Source organism: Strongylocentrotus purpuratus, unplaced genomic scaffold (assembly GCF_000002235.5).
Source record: "Strongylocentrotus purpuratus isolate Spur 01 unplaced genomic scaffold, Spur_5.0 spur5_scaffold_8, whole genome shotgun sequence".
NCBI lineage: Eukaryota > Metazoa > Echinodermata > Echinoidea > Camarodonta > Strongylocentrotidae > Strongylocentrotus > Strongylocentrotus purpuratus.
Genome location: NW_022145614.1, coordinates 1,861,372 through 1,885,291, shown reverse-complemented (window position 1 = coordinate 1,885,291; position 23,920 = coordinate 1,861,372). Strand labels below are relative to the sequence as shown.

General features: G+C 35.4%; 2 protein-coding genes across 2 annotated transcripts in view; one reads left to right on the top strand and one right to left on the bottom strand.

The window, feature by feature from the left end:
- The first annotated feature begins 1,739 nt into the window (after positions 1 to 1,739).
- On the top strand, positions 1,740 to 12,922 carry LOC579574 (ADP-ribosylation factor-like protein 2-binding protein). Its single transcript, XM_779682.5, has 7 exons — positions 1,740 to 1,858; positions 3,179 to 3,227; positions 3,666 to 3,727; positions 5,167 to 5,273; positions 7,909 to 7,994; positions 9,102 to 9,198; positions 9,798 to 12,922. Exons 1-7 carry the CDS (start codon positions 1,834 to 1,836, stop codon positions 9,957 to 9,959), a joined length of 588 nt encoding a protein of 195 aa, XP_784775.4. The 5' UTR covers positions 1,740 to 1,833; the 3' UTR covers positions 9,960 to 12,922.
- A 2,658-nt stretch (positions 12,923 to 15,580) lies between these two features.
- Positions 15,581 to 23,920, bottom strand: part of LOC579509 (nuclear pore complex protein Nup93) — a 36,997-nt gene continuing 28,657 nt past the window's right edge. Inside the window, exons 13-21 of the mRNA XM_030975874.1 lie at positions 23,755 to 23,913; positions 22,748 to 22,895; positions 21,628 to 21,754; positions 21,156 to 21,390; positions 19,844 to 19,962; positions 18,430 to 18,547; positions 17,303 to 17,386; positions 16,728 to 16,865; positions 15,581 to 16,343 (exon numbers count right to left, since the gene is read on the bottom strand). Coding sequence (XP_030831734.1) covers positions 16,224 to 16,343; positions 16,728 to 16,865; positions 17,303 to 17,386; positions 18,430 to 18,547; positions 19,844 to 19,962; positions 21,156 to 21,390; positions 21,628 to 21,754; positions 22,748 to 22,895; positions 23,755 to 23,913 — 1,248 coding nt within the window. The 3' untranslated portion in view covers positions 15,581 to 16,223. The remainder of the gene's footprint in view (positions 16,344 to 16,727; positions 16,866 to 17,302; positions 17,387 to 18,429; positions 18,548 to 19,843; positions 19,963 to 21,155; positions 21,391 to 21,627; positions 21,755 to 22,747; positions 22,896 to 23,754; positions 23,914 to 23,920) is intronic.

The following is a 23,920-nucleotide window of genomic DNA, read 5'->3' as shown; positions in this document are numbered from 1 at the left end:
TAGAGTGAAGTTCTGGAGCAATCGTTGATGGACTTTCGAAGCAAAGACTACTAACTCAGTTTTGTCTTGATTAAGTTTCAATTTGTTGGATGTCATCCACCTGTAGACATCTCTCATTGCATCCCGTAGTCTGCATGCAGCATGATCAACAGAGTCCTGGCTAGAAGGGTCGCATTGTATATACACCTGTATATCGTCGGCGTATACATGATAGCCTATGCCATGACTATAAAGGATATCAGATACAGGTTTCGAGTAGAGCGTAAAGAGCAGCGGGCCCATCACCGATCCTTGCGGGACACCGAACTCCAACCTGGTGTCTAGTGATTTCACTCCTCTGATTCGCACATGTGATAGTCGGTTGCTCAGGTATGATCTAAACCAGTGCAGTGCTGTGCCAGAGACACCATATTCATCCCGAAGCCTTGTCAGCAAGATCGTGTGGTCAAGAGTGTCAAATGCAGATGACATATCTAGCGACAGTAGAATGACGCATTTCCGATCATCCAGAGCACATAGGATATCATTCTGAAGACTCACCAATGCAGTCTCAGTACTGTGATTTTTCCTATATGCAGACTGTTTAGGATCACCAAGGCTGTTGTCTTCCAAGTAGTTGGCTAACTGTGATGAGACGACTCTTTCCAAAAGCTTGGCTACAAACCTTATGTTCGAAATGGGCCTGTAGTTTTTCATTCTTTCTTTGTCAAGTCCTGGCTTCTTCAAGACTGGTGTCACAGATGCAACACCTAGAGATGATGGAAAATCGCCTGATGCCAACGATGCGTTGATGATATGCGTCAGCTTTGGCAGCAAAACAGGAAGGTGACGCATCAGGAGCCACGTTGGAAGAGGATCCAAAGGACATGTCTTGTTGGGTGAGCGTTTGATCAGCCTCTGAACCTCCTCTGATGTGACCAACTGGAACTCCACGAATAAACCACAAATGAATTCAATTGGGGGGGGGGGGGGGCAGGCAACTGACCCCAAGCCCCCCCTCCAATCGGGAGCAGGAGAGGGGCGAAGGTGACGGCAGTGAATACCCCTCACATGTTTTTGAAGTTGTGTAATATTAGTGTATGCCGGCGGTAATTGTGTGCTGTCCGAACGGTTGTAAATATCAGTTTAGTAGGTAAATTTTAGTAAGTAATGAGCTTGGGCATGGATGGGATTTCTATTCCCCACTCTAGGCCTCCGTCATTATGTATATTGATATCGCTATGGGAGTTGAAATTGCAAATATCAGCCTACGAATATATAGACCATGTTGTAGTGATTCTTTACTGAAAATTAAGAGCAAGCGGAAATTCATTTTTGTAGCACTGATCTATTCCTATATCTCTTAATTAACCTTCTAAACATACTGTGTAAACTGTGCTTACGTGTATTGTATTGTATTGATCAAAACTTCAATGATGTACATTAATAATCTGTTTATAAACATAAAAATCAATTTACAATGTAATGTAACAAATTAATATTCTTTTTTGGTTCTTAATAACATGATACCAATACGTGATACCAACGTACGGAATACAGATTTTTGCATTTTTATTCGTCTAAACGCGCTTTGGCCCTCCAGAGCCTAACAGTGTGTTGCAGTATTTAGTCAGTATTTGCTAAACAGTTTCTTATTTTGCATTTTTAAAAATTTTCCGGGGAGGGACGTGCCCCCCCCCCCCGATCGCCGCCGTTGGTGATTATCAGGTTGTTCATTGTTGAAACTCACGGCTATGACTGCTCAATAGAGGGCGATCGTCTATTGCAAAAAAATTGCCAAACGACCGACGCTACATACCGCTCGATTCTGTGTTAGGCCTACCAAAACTGATTATGGCCACGAATTTGCTTGGAGACGGTATGATTTACATTCTAAATAGTTCATTTTCATCCCTTTTTCATTTTTATTACGAATTGTTTTCATTATGTGCTTACGAAATCTTATATTTCATTCCCCCCAATCATAACTTGGATTGCAGCCCAGCTCGGTCCCATTCCTTCTGTTTTTTGTTGGGAGCTAAGAATCTAAATGTTACTTTACTGTGTGCGGCAGTTTATATGTGAAGTGCATCACCTGTTTAAAATGACATGTCAAAATCTCTGTGGTGTGACGTAACATTTCGTATTGACATTGCCATTGAACTTAAGTTGCGCTTAAGTTAAGTAGAACCTAGGCCTCTCTCACTCTCACTTAAATTCAAAGCCACTCGAGTGGATCGGCCAATATGGGAGCGTGTAAACTCACTGTACAGCCCTTGATGCGTAAAGTTTTTTGTGGTGTGCGCGTGTGTGAAGTTAGCGACCGTAATGAAGAATTGCTTAGATCCTCATTGGCATGAACGGCCTGCCATAGTTAAGTCCAACTTAAAGTGGATCTTAGTCTTTGTGAAACCCTCCCCAGGAATTAAAAACAAAAACAACAAAACTTGCCATTTACTAATTTTTGTGAGTCAATCATTCAATCTTGATAGTCCATTAATGGCATTATTACGATCGCTAATCTTTGGTATCTATCTCATTGATTATGTGGCATTTTCATTAAGGCACAGGTACCTTCGCATTATTTAATAGGAAAAAAATTGCTTTAAATAACAGATCTTTCAAAGCAGATGGGCAAAGGAGACTTAAACTTCATGAATATTATTTGTTACTTTAGATCTGTGTGAGAAAAGGTGGTAAAGTTCCAAATAAAATACTATACTTGCTGGCTGTTAGCTTGTGAATTATGAATTCCTTAATATTACACAAAATTCTGAAAACCTAAGACAGGCATATTGATGGCTCAGGCAGTTGCAAGCTACTTTCAATTTTGTTACCTACATGTATTATGTTCTTAATTGGTCTGAGATGAGAATGATGTGCAGAAATGTCCTATTTTACCAGCTGAAATTTGAAAGTCATGTACATGTGGATTAACTTAATGTAGATCTAGACTTTATTTGCAGTCTGTAAAATGCGGCTTGAACTTGTGTATTGTCCATTCTTATCTGCAGTTTCATTGGTGATTTGCTTTTTTTGTATTTTTTTTCATTTGGGCTATGTGAATCTGGATATAAACCTTGTGATTATGTGAAATTTATCATTCAATCTCTATTTATTTTTTCAAATTGAATTTTTTGAACAATTTTGAATTGAATGAGATATGTATTTATATAAATGTTTATTTTTTGAATGACAGGAGACCATGATGATTTCATGGACTTCCAAGAAGAATTAGCAGGATCAAGGTAAGATAAAAACCATTCAATCTATTATTTTATCAATGTTGCTTTGTAAATAGCTTATTCCTTATGTTTTATGCTGACAGAAGGTTTTTGTTGAATTTCTACAGATATGAGATGATTTTCATATTCATTTATTATAATATTCTTGCTGAGCTCTTCAAATCACTTTACAATTGAGATGCTCTCATCTTGTTCTTTCTTTATCTTATTTTGGAAATTGCTCTCAATCATTAGATTTGAAAAAAATGTTCTATCCTTTGATGCTCAAAACAAGTGATAAATTCCAGTACAACCACACTTTTCACTTTCGGATAAGTATGTGAATAACTCAATACATTTTCACGCCTTAACATGTGATCAGATTAGCAGATGCAATGCCATTTTAAATGCCTTTGAAAGTTTAATTATAAATAAACTGAAAATATTCTTCTTATTGTATAGTTCAAATCTAGCGGATCGGAAGTTTGATGCTATCATTGGTCATATTGAAGATATCATAATGGGTAAGTTTAATGGCTATCCTATTTACTTTTTCTTTGCCATCCATGTATCAAATAGTGTTTGATACACATGAAGTATCATAATGTAGGTTAACCTACATAATAAAAACATGTACATTTGGAAATCATACAAAAATATGTATTTTTCATGTGTTTATGCTCAATACCCTGCTACAACCAGTTCGTCTACTGTCCACATGGTCTCATAATTATTTTGTCTACTTATATTCATTTTGTCTAATGATCATTTAGGCTAATAGTTATTCGGTCTAATTTCCTTTTGGTCCAATCTCCAATAATTCTACTACCCATAACTGATCTATCAATTATTTGGTCTAATTCCCAGTTTGTCTAATGCCCATTTTTGTCTACTATCCATATGGTCTAATTTCATTTAACCACGAAATGATTATTAGACCTTAAGTCACCTTATAGTCCTAAATGAACGATAGACCAAATGGGTGGTAGACTAATTGGAGAATCCTATACAAAGAACATACATGTAGTAAATATTATAACACCAAAAAACTTTCAAATTAGACCATATGGAAATTAGCCCGATTGAATGTTAGCCTAAATGGTCATTAGACCAAATGATAAGTAGAAAAACTGATTATGAGACCATGTGGATAGTAGTCGGGCTGGGTGTAGATTATAAATATAGGAATAGACTAATTGAATAGTAGAAGAACTGGCTGTAGACCAAACAGCAATTTACTTTTAATTGAAGCCACTGATTTTGTGTGTGGAATAGCTATATCAGTCAAACACAAGCCTCTAGATAATTTGTGAAAATTATAAAGAATCCACAAGATTCAATTTTTAATGACTATTAGTTAAATGTTGTTTTATGCTATGGTATAAATAATAAATGATGATTTCAGTGTTTTGAAGTTTCTTATATTAGAGCCAACTAGCCAAGTCACATGGCAAAGTGTCACAATGTAAATGATTTCAACTTTCGAGCTACTGATGAAAACAGAGAATTGGGCCAATATACTTTACAACAACAAAAAGTTTTCACATAAAGCACCCAAACTCCCGATTTTCTGGTAGGCATGACTCTCAGGAGGTCTCAAGAGTTGGAATAAATTTATATCAAAGTTACTTAAGTAGCTTAGTATTTAGTAATGGAATATTCTTCCCCTGACGCATTTAAAAAATGCCATGATTTGTCAGTCTTAGTCATAATGCATTTACAATTTAAAATGTATTTCTCCAGGTCATCCTGGAATATAAAGAAAATCAATATACATGAATGAAATTAATGAGACTGTTAAAAAAGTTGTGACTCATCGCTCGGACAAACTTTATATTGTAAGTATTCAAATCTTGAATTTTATGTAACTGCATCAAGGCATTTATGTATGTATTCTGCATATTTCTATTGGATTTGTTACACTTCACTCATTTTACATTTTTGTAAACCAAATTCTTTGCAGAGGATGGTTTCCACAGTCTGAAAGATGACTTCATGGAAAAGCATTATGAAGTGTTTGAAGATACAGAGGAGAACAAGTTTGAATACACAGACATCTTTAATCAATATGTAAGTCCTTTGCTTTGCTTTCTTGTAGCAAAATAATAATTATTTAAAAAAAGAGATTGGATAATAAATATATGACTATCAACCTAATGTTTTGATGGGTACATGTAAATCAGTCAACATATTACTAATCATGATTGGAAAGAGTGTCTGTTTGAAATGAGAAATCAAGATAATGTGTTGCAGTGTGCTTTTCTGTACAAGGGGAGGAATTTAAACAAATTTCATCTCACACAGTTTTAAAAGTGAATGTATTTAGAATGTTAACATTGATATTTGAGAATAGTTTGATTTTTTTGATAAGTACAGGCATGCAAATGTGTAAATCTTGGTTGATATGATAGACCACACGAAATCAGTGTATTTAACTCTTAAGAAACGTCTTTAAGATTTAAGAATATATAATTCCCTGTAATACATTAATTGCACCAATTCTGAGGTGTATTAGATGCTAATGATATAAAAGATTTGTTACATTTAATAATAATAATAGTGGTGGCTTCTTATATAGGTCACATGTCCGTCACGTTTTGACGCTCCTGGCGCTGCCCCGATTATTACCCCGGCTTTAGCAAGGCAGCCACTGCAGCGCTCTAGCATTTCAAGGAATTAATTCCTGCCCCCTTATTATTAAACCTTTGATAGAATGACCCATCATAACTACTATTCATGTATGATGTACCTACATATTATTTTAATAAAACACATCATACCAAAACATTTCTTTATAACTTCTTAAAATTAATATTATGTCATTATTTTTCTGCCTCTTTAAGTTTAACCCAATATCTTTACTTTTATGATTATATTTTTTTTGGCACCATTGCTTTCCTTTGCTTGTCTTCCATTGTTAAAGGTTATTTCTTATTGATTATGATTAGTGAATGAATATACCGGTAAATAGAAAATTATGAATGTTGTATTACCGGAATGTATGTTTGTATTAGGCCTTTTAATATACCAGTATTTGTAAACTACTTATTAGTGAGGAGATACACTGTAGGAGTAAGTTTCCTTCTAATATCCCCAGGCACTGGTCTGTGTTATTTATTACTTCCTTCGTCTGTATACATTCCTTTTTTCTAACTGCCTGGAAATTTAATAAAAACATAATGGATATAGTTTTCAGCCAATTGTCATAGAGGCCCTGCCACCTTCCCTTATCAGATGTTTATAGGCTGCATATTGTACAACATGTATGGGGCTCCAACTTGTCTGCACCTCCTTTCAGACTCAGAGAGTTAATGAACATATCATACCCTGGAGAAGGTCATACTTACTTGGGAGGTTACAAGGACGTTGACATTGTTTGAATAGGAAGAAGAGCAGGCTGTAATGAAAATCAATCAGAGATTGAAAGATATAATGGACTAATCACTGTAGTACAGCTAGAATGGGAAAAGTGGACCTCAAAATTTATTACCCAGCATAATATGGGCTAACTGATAAGGAGTACTAAAAAAGAAAGAATAACAAATAAATCATAGCGCATGCACGGAACCCAAGTCCGACTCGAGTTCCATGAACACGTCCGGTTGTGTCAAGTGGTCTACCATATACTTACTACTTGCTCTTATGTTAATTGTGAATGCATTTAAACTTGCAGTATCTCTTACAAGTTATATTTGGAGGTCATATTTTGAATATTGTATAGTCTATTGACATAAAGCTTGTAACATACAGACCAAAATATTTTTGGTGATTGTTAGGATTATACTCATAATGAATTTTCTTCAACCTTTTTTAACATTAACATTTATCATGTTCAAAGGAAGTGTTTTGTATGTTTTGTGTATCTTGTGTTTCTTGTGTTTGAATGAAATGTGTTGATATGATTCACCTGTTTGAGGTTTGATGAGGTAGACTGCATAACAGGATATGAGAGATGTAATACCTAAGGGTTGAAAGAAACATTGTCTCTGTATGTGATGATAGTCAGACTCACATGAAACAATCAAAGTGGAAGAAAAGAACAGCTTATTTAATTCTTCCTTCTTATTTTTCTTTTCTTAATCCTGTCTGCAACACATCTGTGTTTTCATTTGTTGAGTTCGCCGAGTTCATTTAGAGGGTAGTGAGATCACATGGTGATGAGAGAAAGATGGGGGCAGCAGACGCGCATCTGCTGACTTGTGGCTTTTCTTTATCTCCTGATATTTGATCATGTTTCTTTAATACCTCTAGACTGTTTATTCCCCTTTTCCTGTATTTCCTATCTCCCCATCCCTTGCTTTCTTTCTCTCTATTCTATATATATATATTTTTTTGTATCCCCTAATGTTTTCCCTATCTTTATGTCAATTTTAAAATATTTCTCTCCCTATAATTTTAATATATTACCAGATAAGTTTTATTTATTTAAAATTTGAATTCATTATGTATTGATTTCCTTGTATTTATTCTGCGTTTACAACACATGCTTCAGTGACGATTGTTCTGCTGTGATTGTCCAACACTTTAACTATCCCTAACCCTAGCCCTTACCTTATCCTAAACTAAAGCCCCAGTGTTGAAAAGTTGATTTAGAATAAAGCAACCAACAACAAACAAAAACCCAAACAAAATACAATATAGATTAGGGTATAAGGTACAAGAAAGTAAACTTCATAAATGTTTCTTTCAAATTTGTCATTAACAGACAAGACTGATAGAGAAGTACATTGAAGAACAACTGACTGCTAGGATACCTGCTTTCTGTATGGAGGAGTTTCTCAAGCAATTACTGTGAGTACTAGCTGTACCCTGTCTTAAAATCAATTGTGATTCCCTTTGAATTGATTACACCCTTGAGCATGATCGAGGGCCCTGTCTTAAGAATTATTGTGATTGATTCCAATTGATAATAACTTGAAATCGAGCTTGATGCTGGTCTATAGAGATCCAAGTTTGTAAGTTTGAATATCCAGATCAATCACAACTCTGACTGTATGAGAAAAGGCCCAGAAGTTGTTCATTGTATCTTTGAGATCTTGAATATTGCATCTCCTCAGATCAACCTCTTTGATTTGTATTTTTTTTTCTTTTCAAGAAGTTAGTGTTGTGCTGAGAATGATTCATTTCATAGTGTGTAAAGTAACTGCTCTTTTCACAGATGTTTTTTCTTTAAAAAAAAAGAGAAAAATCCTGACAAGTTGCAGTGGGTGAAAGCATAAAAATTTAGGAAACTGTCGCCAATTTAATTAATGAGTTTTCATTAGTTTTCCTGGAGGATGTATCACAACATGAAAGTCTAAATGTTTATCTTGTATAGAGCCTCAAGGCAAAGGCACTCTGGAGACACATGGGATATGTCCTCAGTTACATAATAATTAGTTACCAGACCATCTTGCCAATTCAAGGCACCCATGCATCTAGTGATGACAGCTTTCAAACAGTTACAGCTTTTTTTTGTGTGTGTGCCAAATTCTTTGCAAATTTGTTTCCAATTTTTGTTCACTCTTGTCTATAGAAAATGTTATGGAGGTTGGATTGCCCTTGAATATTTTATAGGATTGAATTAAGAGATATAAATGGCACATATTAATGTGTAGGATATGTACAATAAACGGAAATGAAATGGATTTTAAATCAAAATTAACAACAGTTATATTTTTTGCTGCTATGAATAGAATAAAATATTGATTAGTTTTATGCTTTGCAAATTTGGTGTAATACGATGAAATTTTTTCATCTGAAAAAAATTAATCTGATTTATTTATTTCATCTCAAAAGACTTCAATATGATTGAAAATTATTTATCATTATGATTTATGAGCCAAAATATGTGTTTTTGACCCCATCTTATCATGTTGCAAAGTATTTTCTAATCTTCTCACTATCCTCCATGTATAGGAAAAGGAAAGACAAGTTGGAAGGAGAAATCTTTGAGATTCTCTACACATTCAGTGACTTTGTAGCATTCAAAGAATTAATGGTGGATTACAGAGCGGTAAGTTGTACTATAGTGATAATCATATCCATTACATTGGGACATTTTATGGCAATACAGCTTACACAGCAAATTTTAAAAAGAAAGATGAAGAATTCTGTTAGTCATAGGTTTTTTCAAAAATTATGAAATATGTTGATTCAAACATCAATTGCTAACATATTTCAAAATGAAGTGAAGCACAAATTACTGTTTTTACTTTCGGAAGTGACGGGATTGCTCTAAAGATCTGTCATCCTTAAGGAAATAGTATATTTGTAAAGCACTTAGAGACATTTGTATTAAGCGCTATATAAAAATTAAATATTATTTATTATTATTATTATAGTTTTACATGTATTTTATCTGGAAAAAATAGATGTTTTTAATACACAACTTAAAATTGAAAATAAAATGTTCCTCAAGTGAGAAAATAAGCAATGTAGAGAAATCAGTGAATAAATGTAATCATTTGTCAATGCATCTTGTCACATGTGATACCTTTGGTTTACTTTTCAAGAAATACTTTTAATAATGGAAATTAGATGTTTCCTACTTTAGTAGAATGGAGATATATGACATGCTTGATATGATTTGTGATTGGTTTTGTGTATGTACAGGATAAGGAGGGTACATGTATTGATATGGGTGACAATCTCATAGTAACTCCATTCACCGTCAACAACACCAAAGCAGCACCATCATCATCATCATCCTCCTCCAAACCAGCATCAGGGTCATCATCAACATCAGGGCCTTCAGAAGCAACGGGATCGTCATAACAGATTCAGGTTTTTAGTCCAGTTGAAGTTTTATCAGCAGTAGTGTTTCTTTCTTTGATAGTTCTATCATAGGTATTCAGTACTTACTCCTGTAAATTGGAATGTTGTGATGGAGGGCAATGAAAGACACATTTTGTAGAAATGTATTTATCCGCTTGTTTGTACTTATGCTGGAGAACAGGAATGTGTTCTGTACTAAATGGCAGTTTTACTCAATTCTTTGGATTCACAGAACTTTAAAACAAGTGTCCATTTTGGGCGAGGTGTATGTTTTCCATGTTACATTGCTCAAAAAAGGCAAGAAATGAATAACTCCATATTAAAAATGCAAAGAATGTCATGTGATAGCAGTTTTATTTACTTTCTGCATTATAACATTCCTGCTTTGAATAACTTACAGAGGGTGGTAATATGCACATCAAATGTGAAGGAACTTCATCCAGGTATCGCAGTAAAGTGTTGGGGTAGTAATAGTAGTAGTAATGGGTGGTAAAAGTTGAAGTATATATTGGCAGGCATGCATACATGTATGTGACCTAGGACTGTACAACTTTGTAGTATAAAGTGACAATCGCATAGTAATTTCATCATTCATCAATTTTAGTTGGGGGGGGGGGGGGGGGGGGGGGTTCTGTGCAAGAAATTAACATTAATTTTGGTTGTAAATTTGCAATCTGCAATATGTACCTTCTCTTTTCTCCTGAAATGGTAAAATTTCATTTATAGGACATTCTGATATGAGCTTCTTAAAAAAAAACGAAATGAAACTTATCAAAAATGTGTGAACTTGCTGGTTTTAAAGATAGCTTGGTTACTTACATTATATTTGATTTGTGCTAGCAACTGTCAGCCTCAGAACAAACTATATGCATACATGCAGCAAGAATAACCTCTAAATTATTGATTACCCAGATTGTCTAGAATAACATGAAACCACTGCACACAGTGTTGAAATTATTTTACTAGGGGAAGTATGTACATTTGATCCAGAGCCCTGAAAAATGAACATAAACTACCACTAGCAGGAATGAAGATGTGAGAATTGCATGATTTTATACTTGAGCAGTAAATTTTTGGTTTTGTTAAAACAATATTCTTGGTCTACAATCATACAATGTTACTAATACTATCCAAACATGGTATCATTACATGTTCATGATTCAAGTTACTTAACATTTTTATTTTCTGTGCCTTACTAGATTATGACACAAGTAAAAATGCTGATATTACAGAGCATGTCATATTTAAAACCTGTTTTTGCTTTAAATAAATATGTTTAGAGGACAGTGCAGATGCGCTGATTCAATGCATTGCATACAAACTCATTTCTTGTAGATTTGCATGTATTTGAAAGTAAGAATGATGTATTGTGTAAGTGCCACAAAGTACATGTTACAGGTTAATGATTTTCATTATTTTTTAAAATCTCGTCTTCTTTCTCTCTAACCGAAAAATGTGAGTCCTACCACAATTTAATAAATTTGCAGCACAACAGAGTTTGAATCGATTTGTTTGCCTTGCTTAACCATAGTAGTGATTATAATTTTCATGGCAACCTATTAATATACCTTTACCTCTCATAATAATTGGACGTTATACAACAAATTTACACCTTGATAAACGTAATCAGTACTCCGTCCTAAATAAAGATGACCTTGATTATTCTTGTTAGCTCTAATAATTTATTCTTTGTAAAGTGAAATGTAACGCACTTGATGAAATGTGTTCATGAATAGTGACCTTTACATTCTATTTGTTGATTTCTTTTCAACCTAGAACCTTGTTTTTTCCAATATATTTGATGAAAACATTTCAACCTCTAAAAGTAAATAGATTATGATAATTTAAAAGAAAGGACTATATTCATTTTTAAGGGCAATTCTATAGCCCTAAATGCTCAAATGTTTGCTCTTAGCTTGCTATAACTATACTGGATAGACTGTTAAATGAGTATCTTTGACTAAATATATATGAGCTGATTGCAATCATATTCAGGATTGCATCTAGTTTTCGTTTTCGGTGATCCATAGAATATATCTTGTGTTACTTACTCAAGTTTGAAAGATGTAGATATGTACTATTTGTATCATAAGTGTTTAAAATCAGATGTTTTTGCAGTGAAGATGACATTATATCTTAGTAGTACGTGTATTAGAAGTTCAAGCATATCTTCCTCATTATATCATGTGCATCCCACTTCAGTCCATTTCTAGGATGAGGACCAATCTATTTCATAACAATTTTCTACTCTCCATTAAATTTCTGTTGTAAGTTATGAGAGATATCAAGTAGGATGAAATACATTTCATTGATTTCATGTGTAGTGTTGGAATCCACTTGAGACATGTAGTTATAATTATGATTACATGGGGTACTCATTGGTCTCTCATAACTATACAAATATTCATGTTTCCATGGCATACAGTATAGTGATGCTTTAATGTATCAGTCAGTTTTTAACTTTGGCCTTAAAAAAAAGGTTGCCCTTTGCAATCTAGCCCAAAATCTTGGAATCTATGGTCAGCTTTTTGAAAAAGTTTTTGTTGTTAGTTACTGTTTTTAGAGAAGAAAAAAAATAAAGCATTCAAAACTGAGAAATATCAGCCCAAAGAGTGAGAAAAAAAAAAAAAAAGATTTCTTACCAACCGACCCATGTTTTGGCACCTAAAGGGCGATACAACCCCTTTTTATTTTTTTTATTTTTTAGGCCTTATCAAACTTATCTCCTTCAAAGCTGGAATACTTTCTATATTAATGTGATTATCTTGATAAAGTGGGATGCTTGAAAATGACATGTTAGAATTTTGTGTTGTACTATTCTTGAACAGTTTGCTAAATGTATTCAAAACTTGCTTTCTACAGTTCTAACTGAATATACTCTTTGAGATTCTGTAATAATTCTTTGATTGTAAATAAATTGTATTTATACTTCACTGCAAATAAAGTTATTGTTATTATGACAATCTGTTTGTTCCCTGTCTCGTGATTTCACGCATCTTATTGCATAACATTCAGACTTAAAGTGAAGGAGACAGAATGAATTAGACAATGAAAGACGGACAGGGAGAAATGAGAGACACAGCATGAAATATTTTGAGATTTGTAATTAAAAAGAGAAAAGGAAAGAAAACTAAATGATGCCTCTGCCATAGAGCAATTTTACAAACCAAAACATAAGCAATTATAAAAATTTAAGTTTGATTGTAATCCATTCACAGGTTCTCAGAATATTGTGATTAGTACAAGCTATTTTTCATATACCGGTACATGTATGTATGACCCTTTGATCTTTGACCCCATGACCCTAAAATCTAATTGGCTCTGCAAGCACCATACATGACCCGAGTTTGATGGTAATCTGCCCATCGGTTCTAATGATGTGATTACAAGCTATTTTTGCATACATAATGAGCCCTTTGACCTCATGACCCCCAAAATCTAATCAGTCCATTAGGTATGCAAGATACATATATGAGTCAAGTTTGGCAGGAATCCATTAATCGGTTCTTGACATACGGACGGACAACCCCAAAAAACATAATGCCTCCGGCTACTTCAAAATGGAGGCATAAAAATAGAAGAGACGGTATAGTAAGATAGGATGACTGGGTATTTTTGTCACATGTGAAAAAAAATATCAACAATGTAGAAGGTACTATTCAAAATTTGAGGAAGGAAAAAAATAAAATTATCCAATGTGTTTAAAGGCATTGTTTAACAATGTTAAATCTGAGATGCACGGCCCTATGTGTAATCAGTGTCTGTGATATAGTCATGGTGTAATATTGAAGCCCTAAACATTTCGGGCTTCAAAATAATCAAGAAATGCCTCAAAAATTAAAAATATTTGAATGACCCGTTATACCATACTCGTTTTCCCCAATAGACTGTAGTGTTATGAAAACCGTTAGGCGAACGCAAAATTTGGTTTCAATTTCCAATCATAAATATCTTGATAATCAGACAGGTGATTGGCTTGTAAAAGTCATGGGGTTTCTGACTGACCTAAAGGTTTATAATTATTATTGCAGCATGAGCTAAATCCAGGATTTTGTTTCAGAATATGAGACAAAGTTACTAGATCCCTTTAAGATCTGAAACTAACCAATAAAGACAAGTACCAGGTGAAAGGTTTTACCTTGTTTTTCACACAAAAATCTTCTGAGGAAAAATGAGGCTTTAAATCAAAAGAGGTAGCAAAGACAATGATATACACTCAACACACAACAATTTCCTTTCTTTTTCTATGAAATATTTAATAACAAAATTCACTTTTTCAAAGCATTTTACATCAAATCTTGATGTGATTCTTCTTTTATCTGACAAATACAAGACATACTGGTAATCCACATGATTTACATATTCACAAAATATTGTTTACTAGTGAATTACAGGTGTACCGCCTTAACTTTAATAGGTTCAGATTTGTTTTTCACAAACTAAAGGAATACCAAATGAATGTATAATTCTTACAATAATAGAAGTGGGTTCTTGTATAGCACTCACGTCTTCAAAACTTTACACTCCTTGCGCTCCACAACTATTACCCTGGCTTAAGCATAGCTGCCATTATGGTGCTCTAGCATGTCAAGGAATGAATTCCTACCAGGTACCCATTTACCTTACGTGGGTCGAGTGTGGCAAATGTAGATAAATGTCTTGGCAAAGGATAGTAAGCATTACGAAAAGCTCTCGTTAAAACTATACCCCACCACTATAGCACAGCAGTCAATGGGAATCTGGTGGGGTTGGACTACCCCAATTTCGTTTCTCTCGTTAAAACTCTGAGAGAGCTACTCCTATTACACAGGCACCAATGGGAATCTGGTGGGGTTGGACTACCCCAATTTCGTTTCTCTCGTTAAAAACTTGGACAGAGCCTTGAGGCTCTGCGTGAGAGATTATGATATTGGATTGCAGCTGGACTCTTCATCATCTTACTAGTGTAAACAAACTCTTACTGGGGCTCTGCCTGAAAGGAAATGAGAAGTAGGAAATAAGTATTTTACTTGTTTTAAGATATTTTCATGTCAACAAATCACTAATAAGTTAGATGAAGACCAAAATGAAAGTTCAAACGAAGCAAAATGACCCATAATTGGCGATATAACAACAATTTTAACTCTGGCAGCGAACCCCTGCATGTGTCTCTTTCTCCCTACTCCCTTCCTTTCCCCATCCATGCTTTCCCCCTATCATGCTTATCTCTCTCTCTATCACCTCATCAATGTCTCGGTGGGGGTGGATTACAACGCTAGTGTTTACTTATTGGACTTATCACAATCTCTGCTCTAGTACAAGTAGTAGTGGTGAAAGTCAAATGGGGGTTTCAATTTTAAATGACGAGTTTTCGTCATGGCTGCGGCTGGAATCGAACAGCTAACCATGGGATTCACAGTCCGTGATGTCAATGAAAGATAAGTTTGATGTTCTTCGCAGCTGTTTTCCCATTGATTGATTGATGCTCAAAAGTCTGTATTATATGTGTTTCTTATCGAGTTGTATTTGATTCTTGGAAATGATTTCACTGGAATTTCTTTGCCAGATCTTCTTATTCACTTTTAGAGTACATCAGCACAGTCATCACTCATCCATAAAATTAATATCTTTTGAACATTTTGGGTTTAGCACAGAGAATAGGTGAAAAGGTAAGTTTAGTAAAAGGTGATAAAGAAATAAAAGACCAATTTCATGAAAAAACTCTTCATGATGAGAGATACTCGTGGTAGAGCTTTCCAATTCTTTTAGAACCCTTTTTTATGCTGTGAAATTGTAACAAAATACTAAAGGAAAAGTGATTCAACTGTAATTCGTAAAATTCAAAATAGCAATTTTTCATCTTCATCAATGCTAAGATGACTATCGTCACATACAAAGAGAGTGAGTGTTTATGAATTCCTGTTATACTTGGGAGGAATCCCCATCAAGTCATAGCGATTAATAATTTTCTGAGGCACAGGTGATGCTGGACAATTAATGATAATAATACCAATAGTTTCTTCTGAAAATCTTGTAGACTACCAGGAAAAGTTTGAAGTCATCAGTTCATGAAAATGTCCATCTGCCTTGGTATATAGTATTCTTTAAACCCAAGTTGTTTTCTCCTAGCATTATCTAAGACCATCTCTGAAGATATCAGTTCATGAGGACTTCTATCTGCACAAAGCATGTGTTGGTATGTCCTAGAATTCTTTAAACTCGAGGACTTGTTCCAGGCATGTGTTATCTCATAGCATCCTGTAAGACCATCGCCCGGCGAGGTTGTCAGTTCATGAGGACTTCCATCTGTACAAGGCGTGCATTGGTATCTCCTGGCATTCTATAAGGCAGCATTCCAGCAAAGGTGATCAGAGCTTTGGCTTGCTTCCTCAGATGTGCTAGGAACTGAATAGAGGTTGACAAGAGAAAGAGAATTATTAGCTGTTCAAAAGGGTTCTGAATGATCATGATTATCAGGAAAGTACACTTCATTTAGAAGTGTTGTGGGCAGTACTACATGTAGATGTGAGGTCTGTGTCTCCTTACAATGATGATGTTACTAATAAAGTGAAAATAATTTCTATTATTGGTGATGTGTTAACTGTTGATTCAATGCAACACTTCACTTAGACTGTTCTAGAGTGAGCAAATATTTGTGAGCAATTTTGTCTCACACAGAGAAAAAGAAAATACAGGAATTTGTTTAATTCAGCAAAATAATAATGGCGCATATATCGAAACTGCGTGATTGAAATAAAAGATGACAAACAAAGCGTAAGGGATACTTACGGATTCCTTTCCTCCATTCTCATGACGTTGGCCAGCCCTAGCTTGAGGGCTCTGAGTTCCACTGCTACGGCATGAACGATACTTGGTGTAGAGGATAGTCATGGTAGCTAGGAGGACATCTGGAAGAGTTCTTCGAATCTGGTGATGTAATGAAATGATTTGCATAGGACTAAATTCATCACAATAACAAACATGCAGTCTTGCGATAGACGAGGTTTCAAACTTTGCAAACAAGAAGTAATCATGATTATTTCACAACAGCAACATTTCTTTGTTTTTATTTTTTAAAAAGAAGAAAAAAAGTTAAATAATTAATTGGTCTATAAAAACCAAGCAGCAGCACACGCTGAAGGGGGTAAGCTCACAACAAGAATAATAATATTCATTATTTTAGGATGATGTTCATAGAACAGTAGCCTTCTTTCTTTTGTTAAAATTTTATCTCAGTTAGTATTCATTATTCAGTGAATGCAATACTACCCCACAGCTGATTTTTCAAACTTCAAGCACATTTTCACTATTTCTCATTACACTTCCCTCATCAATTTGTCAATGTTATCTGAATCCCTGCTTACCTCGTCCGTGTACTGCTTGAATCCATGGACTCGGTCATCTACTGATTCAGGGCTCAGGGCAATCAGCTGAAGTTGACTGATCGTCTGCAAAGAACATATCCACAGAAAATTAGTTTGACAGATGCAGCTCCTTTCTTTCTTAATCCATAGAGAGAACATTCTAGTTCATGCATATGTTAAGAAATACATGAATAATGAGCCTATATTACATCATTTAATATCAGAGCAACTTATACTATTTTTTTTCCCTTCCCTTTTTTTTGGTTGTTGCTCCAAACACATCTACTTAAGGTGATTTTAAATGATCAATGTGAATGCAATATCAGACACAAGGTCTTGAATACGCTGGATATTCATTTCATTCATTCAAATCCATATTCATTTAACGATGTGTTCCTAATACTTCTAAATAATCATATTGTCTATTAAAATTCAAATATTCTCTTTGGCAGATCTAAATTTTTACTTTATTAATGCTTGTAGAAGAAGTGTATTGACAAAGCTTCTTGCTCTACAACTGTGATAAACACTAGCACAAATGATATAATTTGCTACATGAAAATAAAATTTAATCCATTTTGTAAGTTGAGTCCTCAGCCCCCAGTCAAGACATCCTACAGAAAGGACACTCCTAACCAGGGGACCCTTTAATTGTCAAGCACTGCACCACGCCCCTCCCATCTAGACCACACCCTCAATAAAAGGTGCAGCTAAAAGGGAGATTGTGACACTACGAGCGCAAGGATAAGATTCATCATTGGACTTAACTAATCTATTTCAATCTTATTTATCATGTTTAATTGGATGGGTAAAGCAAGTCTTTTTGAGACAGAGAATAAGACTAAGTATCAGAAAAATATTGAGTAATATCTCACAAATTTGGAAACATCACCCTGTATATATTTCTCATACCCTCTTGTGATTGAAGAATGTTTATGTTTGACCGATTCCAATGAAGTTCATATGCAAATGGAATTAGAAAATAATTCCCTAACTAGAAATCACTACAGGTATACAAGCATTAAATACCTTATTATTAGCAATGATTCCCTCCAACATAAATCCCCCAACACACAGATTACTGAGAATGTGTCAAATAAATTATTTCCTAGGAAGGAAGAACTAACCGTTAATGCTCTATCCAGATCTCTATTGTGGTACGCATCAAAGAAGGTCATCAGGTCAAGCAAGAGATAGAAGGACTTGGTGTTGGCTGGACTTCCTGTCAGACCTTTGGATTGATACCTGCATTAAGAAAAGGAATGAAGAATATTACTTGGTTAGATGTATCAAGAAAATATAGGAAGTACAGGTAAAAAAAGGAGTGCAAGAAGGATGTAAAACAAGTCAAGAACAAATACCATGCCTTAGTAAAAGCATTCTATTTAATGACATATATTATGAAAGGCAATCTTTATGCAACACTTGTGTTGTAAACGTATGTAAGGAAGCAGAGTGAAAATTCTTCTTCTTCTTCACGTGCCATGTCCTGAGACGTTGGCGACCATGGAATGCCACAACTCTCTGTCCCATATTCTATAAATTAATTCATTCTCCCCGAGATCAATTCCACTTCTTAAGCTACTCATCCATAGAATCCTCCTTCTACCCCTACTCCACCTCCCCTCGATGATTCGCTACATGAAATAAAATTTATTCCATTTTGTAAGTTGAGTCCTCAGCCCCCAGTCAAGACGTCCTACTGAAAGGACACTCCTAACCAGGGGACCCTTTAATTGTCAAGCACTGCGACACGCCCCTCCCATCTAGACCACACCCTCAATAGAAGGTGCAGCTAAAAGGGAGATGGTGACACTACGAGCGCAAGGATAAGATTCATCATTGGACTCAACTAATCTGATTGAAAATTACATGTAGCAATTCTACAACTACACATCCAAAAGAAAATGTTACGTATCAGCAAAACCCAAATGGATGGAATTATTGCAACACTGGATAATAACATTCACTAGATTCCTGTTACATAAACCTACTTCTCACCGCTGCTAATGTAGTAAAAACAGAAAATAAGGATGCAGGCTCAAGTGTATTTAGTTCAAAGTCAATCTGCTTTATTTAAGTCCAGGCAAAATACCAAACATGATAGAACAGGCGGTCTAAAAGACTATCTATATTGGCAGTCTGAGTCTTGCCACTCCTTACAGGTACATCACATCTATACCCGGCCCTAGTCTTTCTGCCTCGTGCCAGTACACGAGGCCCACTTTTATCCTTTCTTCTGGCATGTTAATCCAGACATATTAGAGCACGAGTACAAAACTTTTTTGCGTCACATTATTTAGAGGTAAATCAATCTTCCACCTGTCTGCATGCCTGGTTGCTAAGTCAAGAAAGCAGGTATGCAAGTCAGGCAGACATTAAACAAAAGCTATAAAAGTCAAAACATTCTACTTCCTGACTGTATGCCTGGTTGCTAAGTCAGGTAACCAGGTATGCAAGTCAGGCATACATCAAATAAAAGCTACAAAGTCATTTCATTACACTAATAATATTCCCTAGATTCCTGTTACATGCACTTACCTCTCTGCGATGCTGATCGAGAGTGCCTGTAATCTCTCTCTGTTTGACTGTGGGCTGTTTGATGATGCTATGATGGGGCTCAGAAGTCTGGTCATCAGCTCAAGAACCTTGTCCGTGTTCTGAAAAAAAACAGAGATATAAAATCAGGATGCTTACAGGCTGACTTCTGAGTGAACTTCCCCAAGCAAGTCATAAGAGCATTACTTATATAAGAAAACTGGAGTTTAATGATCTACTACATCCTGGTATCCTTTGTGTGAGAGATCTTTGTTAGCCTGGCCATTTATCTGTACTTCCAACCAATCTGGTAGTCCCATGGGAGTTAACAATGGCATTAAACCCTTTCAATGCAGCCCCCAGAGGTGGCCCACATCCTGTACATTGTCAAGATATTCTTACACTCAATTCAAAACACCATGTATCAATCTAAATCCCAATGTAACGTAACTAGCTACATATTAGCTGAATAGTAGTGTCAGTGTAAAAGTAGTCCAATGTCTGCATTGTTTTTGCTAGCACAGAATGTACAGGAAATAAGATTCCACACAATATACCGATAGCTACTTTATACTTCAAGGCATTTTGCACAGTATTTATAAACAAAACAAGGCAATTCATTGTTTAACTGACCTGATTGTTTTCAACAAAATGAAGGAGGCTTGCAATAATAGAATATGGAAAATCAGATCATTTCACACTTAAAATAGATATATCAATTATGAACTCATATTTGTTAGTTGCTGTCATCTATTCCAGCTTACCGTACATGTATAATGCATTCATGACATGACTCAGGATAATGTCTTATATTAACCATCAGCAGAAAGCAGGAAGGGTGTTTACTCATAGACTCTCAGGTTTAATGATTTAATGTTTTCTCTTGGTTTATATTTTATGAAACACTAGTGGACAATATATATGGGTTATTCCATAAATTAGGGACCCGCTTTGTGACATTTTTGGTGTCCCTCTTACATAAGGAAGCCACACGTATTTGTGGCTCTGAGTACAGACTTAAATAGTAAAGTATGATCGTTAAGTGATTCTAGGTATGAGGATGCAATATTATGCTTGGAAATCACTTTACAATCTCACTCCACTATTTAAGTCTTTACTCAGCACCACAAATACATGTGGGTTCCTTATGGAACAGGGACACCAAAAATGTCACAAAGTGGGCCCCTAATTTATGGAATTACCCATATGTACAATAAAACTTGACTGTTGAATCAAATTTCTGTGTTTTAAATGGATAATAAAACTTGGAACGTCGAATCTTGAATCTTGAGATTGTAATGTTATTTGAATTTACCCCAGCAAGGTCATACAGCTTGAGGGCATCCTCAAACAATCCTTTGGTCTCTGTATCCATAGCAACCGTCTCAATGATGCTCTGAGTATCCACTTGGAACTTGTCGACTGCTCCCGGTCTCCTAGCTCCATCCCTCTCCCTGCGCCCTAGTAACGTCTCAAACTCTCTCGTCTCAATCACAAGCTCGCTCAGGCAACGCACAAAGTAACTCTTTTCACTTGTATCTCGGAGATTCCTGAAAAATAATTATAAGATATTAAGATATAGTCACATCTATACAATAACATACAGACCTTCAGTGACTGTTTCTGAAACTCACAGAAGAAACAAAGATCTCCATATGTCTTGTACACAAATCAAATGTGCAGGCGGCCAAGGCACAGGCGTCAGAGAAGGCCAAGAAGGAGATGAAGAATACTGAAATAATCAAATAATCAATCCTATCTATAAAACCGAAAAAACTATCTCTTACCTGAGCAAGTAGAAGTATTGCAGAGCTTCTCTTGGGTCAGTAGATTCAAACTTGGATGTGTACATGCTGATAAGACGAACAAAGTTGAGTCTATGCATAGGAAGTGGGTCCTGGGGATCCCGACTCACTGGATAAACACAAACAGGTACAAATATTTTGATAATTAATGTATTCCTTAACGTTTGACAATCTGCCATTTTCGGCAATTCTTGACGATCGTTGTCACGTTCAGAAAATTATAGTCCATTGCAAAAATTGAGGGTATTTATTACACTTCATTTCCGATGCCTACATCACATTTAATGCCTGCTTTATTGTACCCCTATCCAAGTCACAAAAGCAAGAAATATGATGGTGTCTGACCTGATGCAACAGGTCTACCTACGTTAGTTTATTATTCAATGGAAGCCACAGTGATAATGATCTCCGTAAATAGGTTTCCCCTTGTCTGGTATAACATAACAAAGAAGATTTTGTGAAGATTGTCAAACAAGAACTCCATTAATGAGTTCAAATGACTGATAACCCTGCAATACCAATCCATTGGAATACCAGCAAACATGCTCCATTTCCTTTGCAACAAAATACATCATACCTCAATCCATATTGTACCGTAAATCTCTGTGTATAGGACAGAAAGTCGGGGTACGTCTTATACACAGGTACAGGATATTTTGAGTCCTCAAAATGCTACTTTTTAGTGGTTTTGACCACCTCTGGTCTCAGCATAAATAACATAATGTGAATAAAGAATAGAATCTACTATTTGAAGATAACCTACGTTCCTAATTTGAAGGGAAAAGAGTTTTTTTTGTTGTTGTTGTTGGTTGAAGTCTTGATTTATGCAACTTCCCCTAGCAGTGCAGTAGCACTTTGCTGGCCGCCGCTTACTGTTGCCCGGAAGAGCGCCGGCATGGTCCCAGCTCACTCACACACTGGATGTCGACTCACCATTCAGAAACTATAACCAAACTATAGCCTAGGTCCGACTTTCTGTTTGGACTCGGAGGAACTTTGTCAGTTTTTGTGTTTCCCTTGGGTGGCCTTAATATACAGGTTTGACTGTTCAGGCAATTTCACATAGAGATGACCATTCCAAGAACTGCAAATGGCTACTTACACAGCTGAGCCTGTATGTTACCAGGTAGCGCTAAGAGACCTAGCTCATGTAGAACGATAGCAGCATGTACAGCATGGCTTCGAAGACCACTGTCATGTCTGGATAAGAACTCTATAGCAGCCTCAAACTGAGCGGACAGGAACAGGATCTATGAAAGATAGATATTCATATTTTTCATTCTTATTTATATCCAATTTCCATTAAAAATCAAAAGCATACATGTACATACCACATCATAGAAACAACTAACAGGTATCTTGATACATAAGACGTTGTGTGATGTAAAACAAAACTCAACATGTTATTACATATGAAGTAATAAGCCATTAAACAGGAAAAACATAGAGAATACTTAACAGATGAGGAAACAAGTTCTTTACAGACAGATCATTTCATTTTCTTATGTGAATTTGAGTGGAAGCTAAACTTGATAACTTATATTTGTAAAAGACATGTATTCTGTGCAGGTCAACATTTAAGTTGTATCCAAACAATTCTGAACAAAGATGTTTAGAGGCCTTGGCTGAAGCAACTATCCCCTACTTCCTTATCCCTCAAACTGGAATTTCAAATGTCAAATTTCAAATTTATTCATCTTTCCAACAAAACATTACAAATCAATTATAAGCATTTAAAACATATTTAAGAAATACATGTTGGAAACAGAGGGGTCCACTAAAAAGCAATGCTTGTACAAGTGTGAACACCTCAAATGAAACTTAGAAATAATGCGTAATTAAATTAACTAATCTGTAACTACAAAAGGAACTACAAAATAGGGGAAAGAAAAATGGGGATGCCAACAGAGACAAGAAAGGGACAAGACAATACTTTACACGACAAAGATAGAAGAACACGGTCATAATACAAAGAGTAGACAATGACAAAAAGAAGTGAGAGATCGAGGGTACAGAAAATAATACTGAAGCAAGAGCTCCACATGTTCCTTGTATTAAATCTTGCTTTCGTGTTGCATAGATCTCAGGTGAAATTAGTCAATAACTCACTTTGAAATAGAGGTATGGGTTCTGATGTGCACTAAAGTGGCTCTCTCCGTATTCTTCCAGGAGTGTGGTTTGTAGCTGTTGGAGAGTCAGTCTATCAGATGAAGCCTGGCTGCTACTACTAGACGATGATGGTGACTCACCAAACTGAACTTGACTTAACTGTAAC

Bases quoted from the DNA above. Each gene is read 5' to 3' on its own strand.
- LOC579574 (XM_779682.5), top strand. From the start codon at position 1,834: ATGGCCACGAATTTGCTTGGAGACG. The intron at 3,228-3,665 runs GTAAGATAAAAA...CTTATTGTATAG, and splicing joins GAAGAATTAGCAGGATCAAG to TTCAAATCTAGCGGATCGGA. The intron at 7,995-9,101 runs GTGAGTACTAGC...CTCCATGTATAG, and splicing joins GAGTTTCTCAAGCAATTACT to GAAAAGGAAAGACAAGTTGG.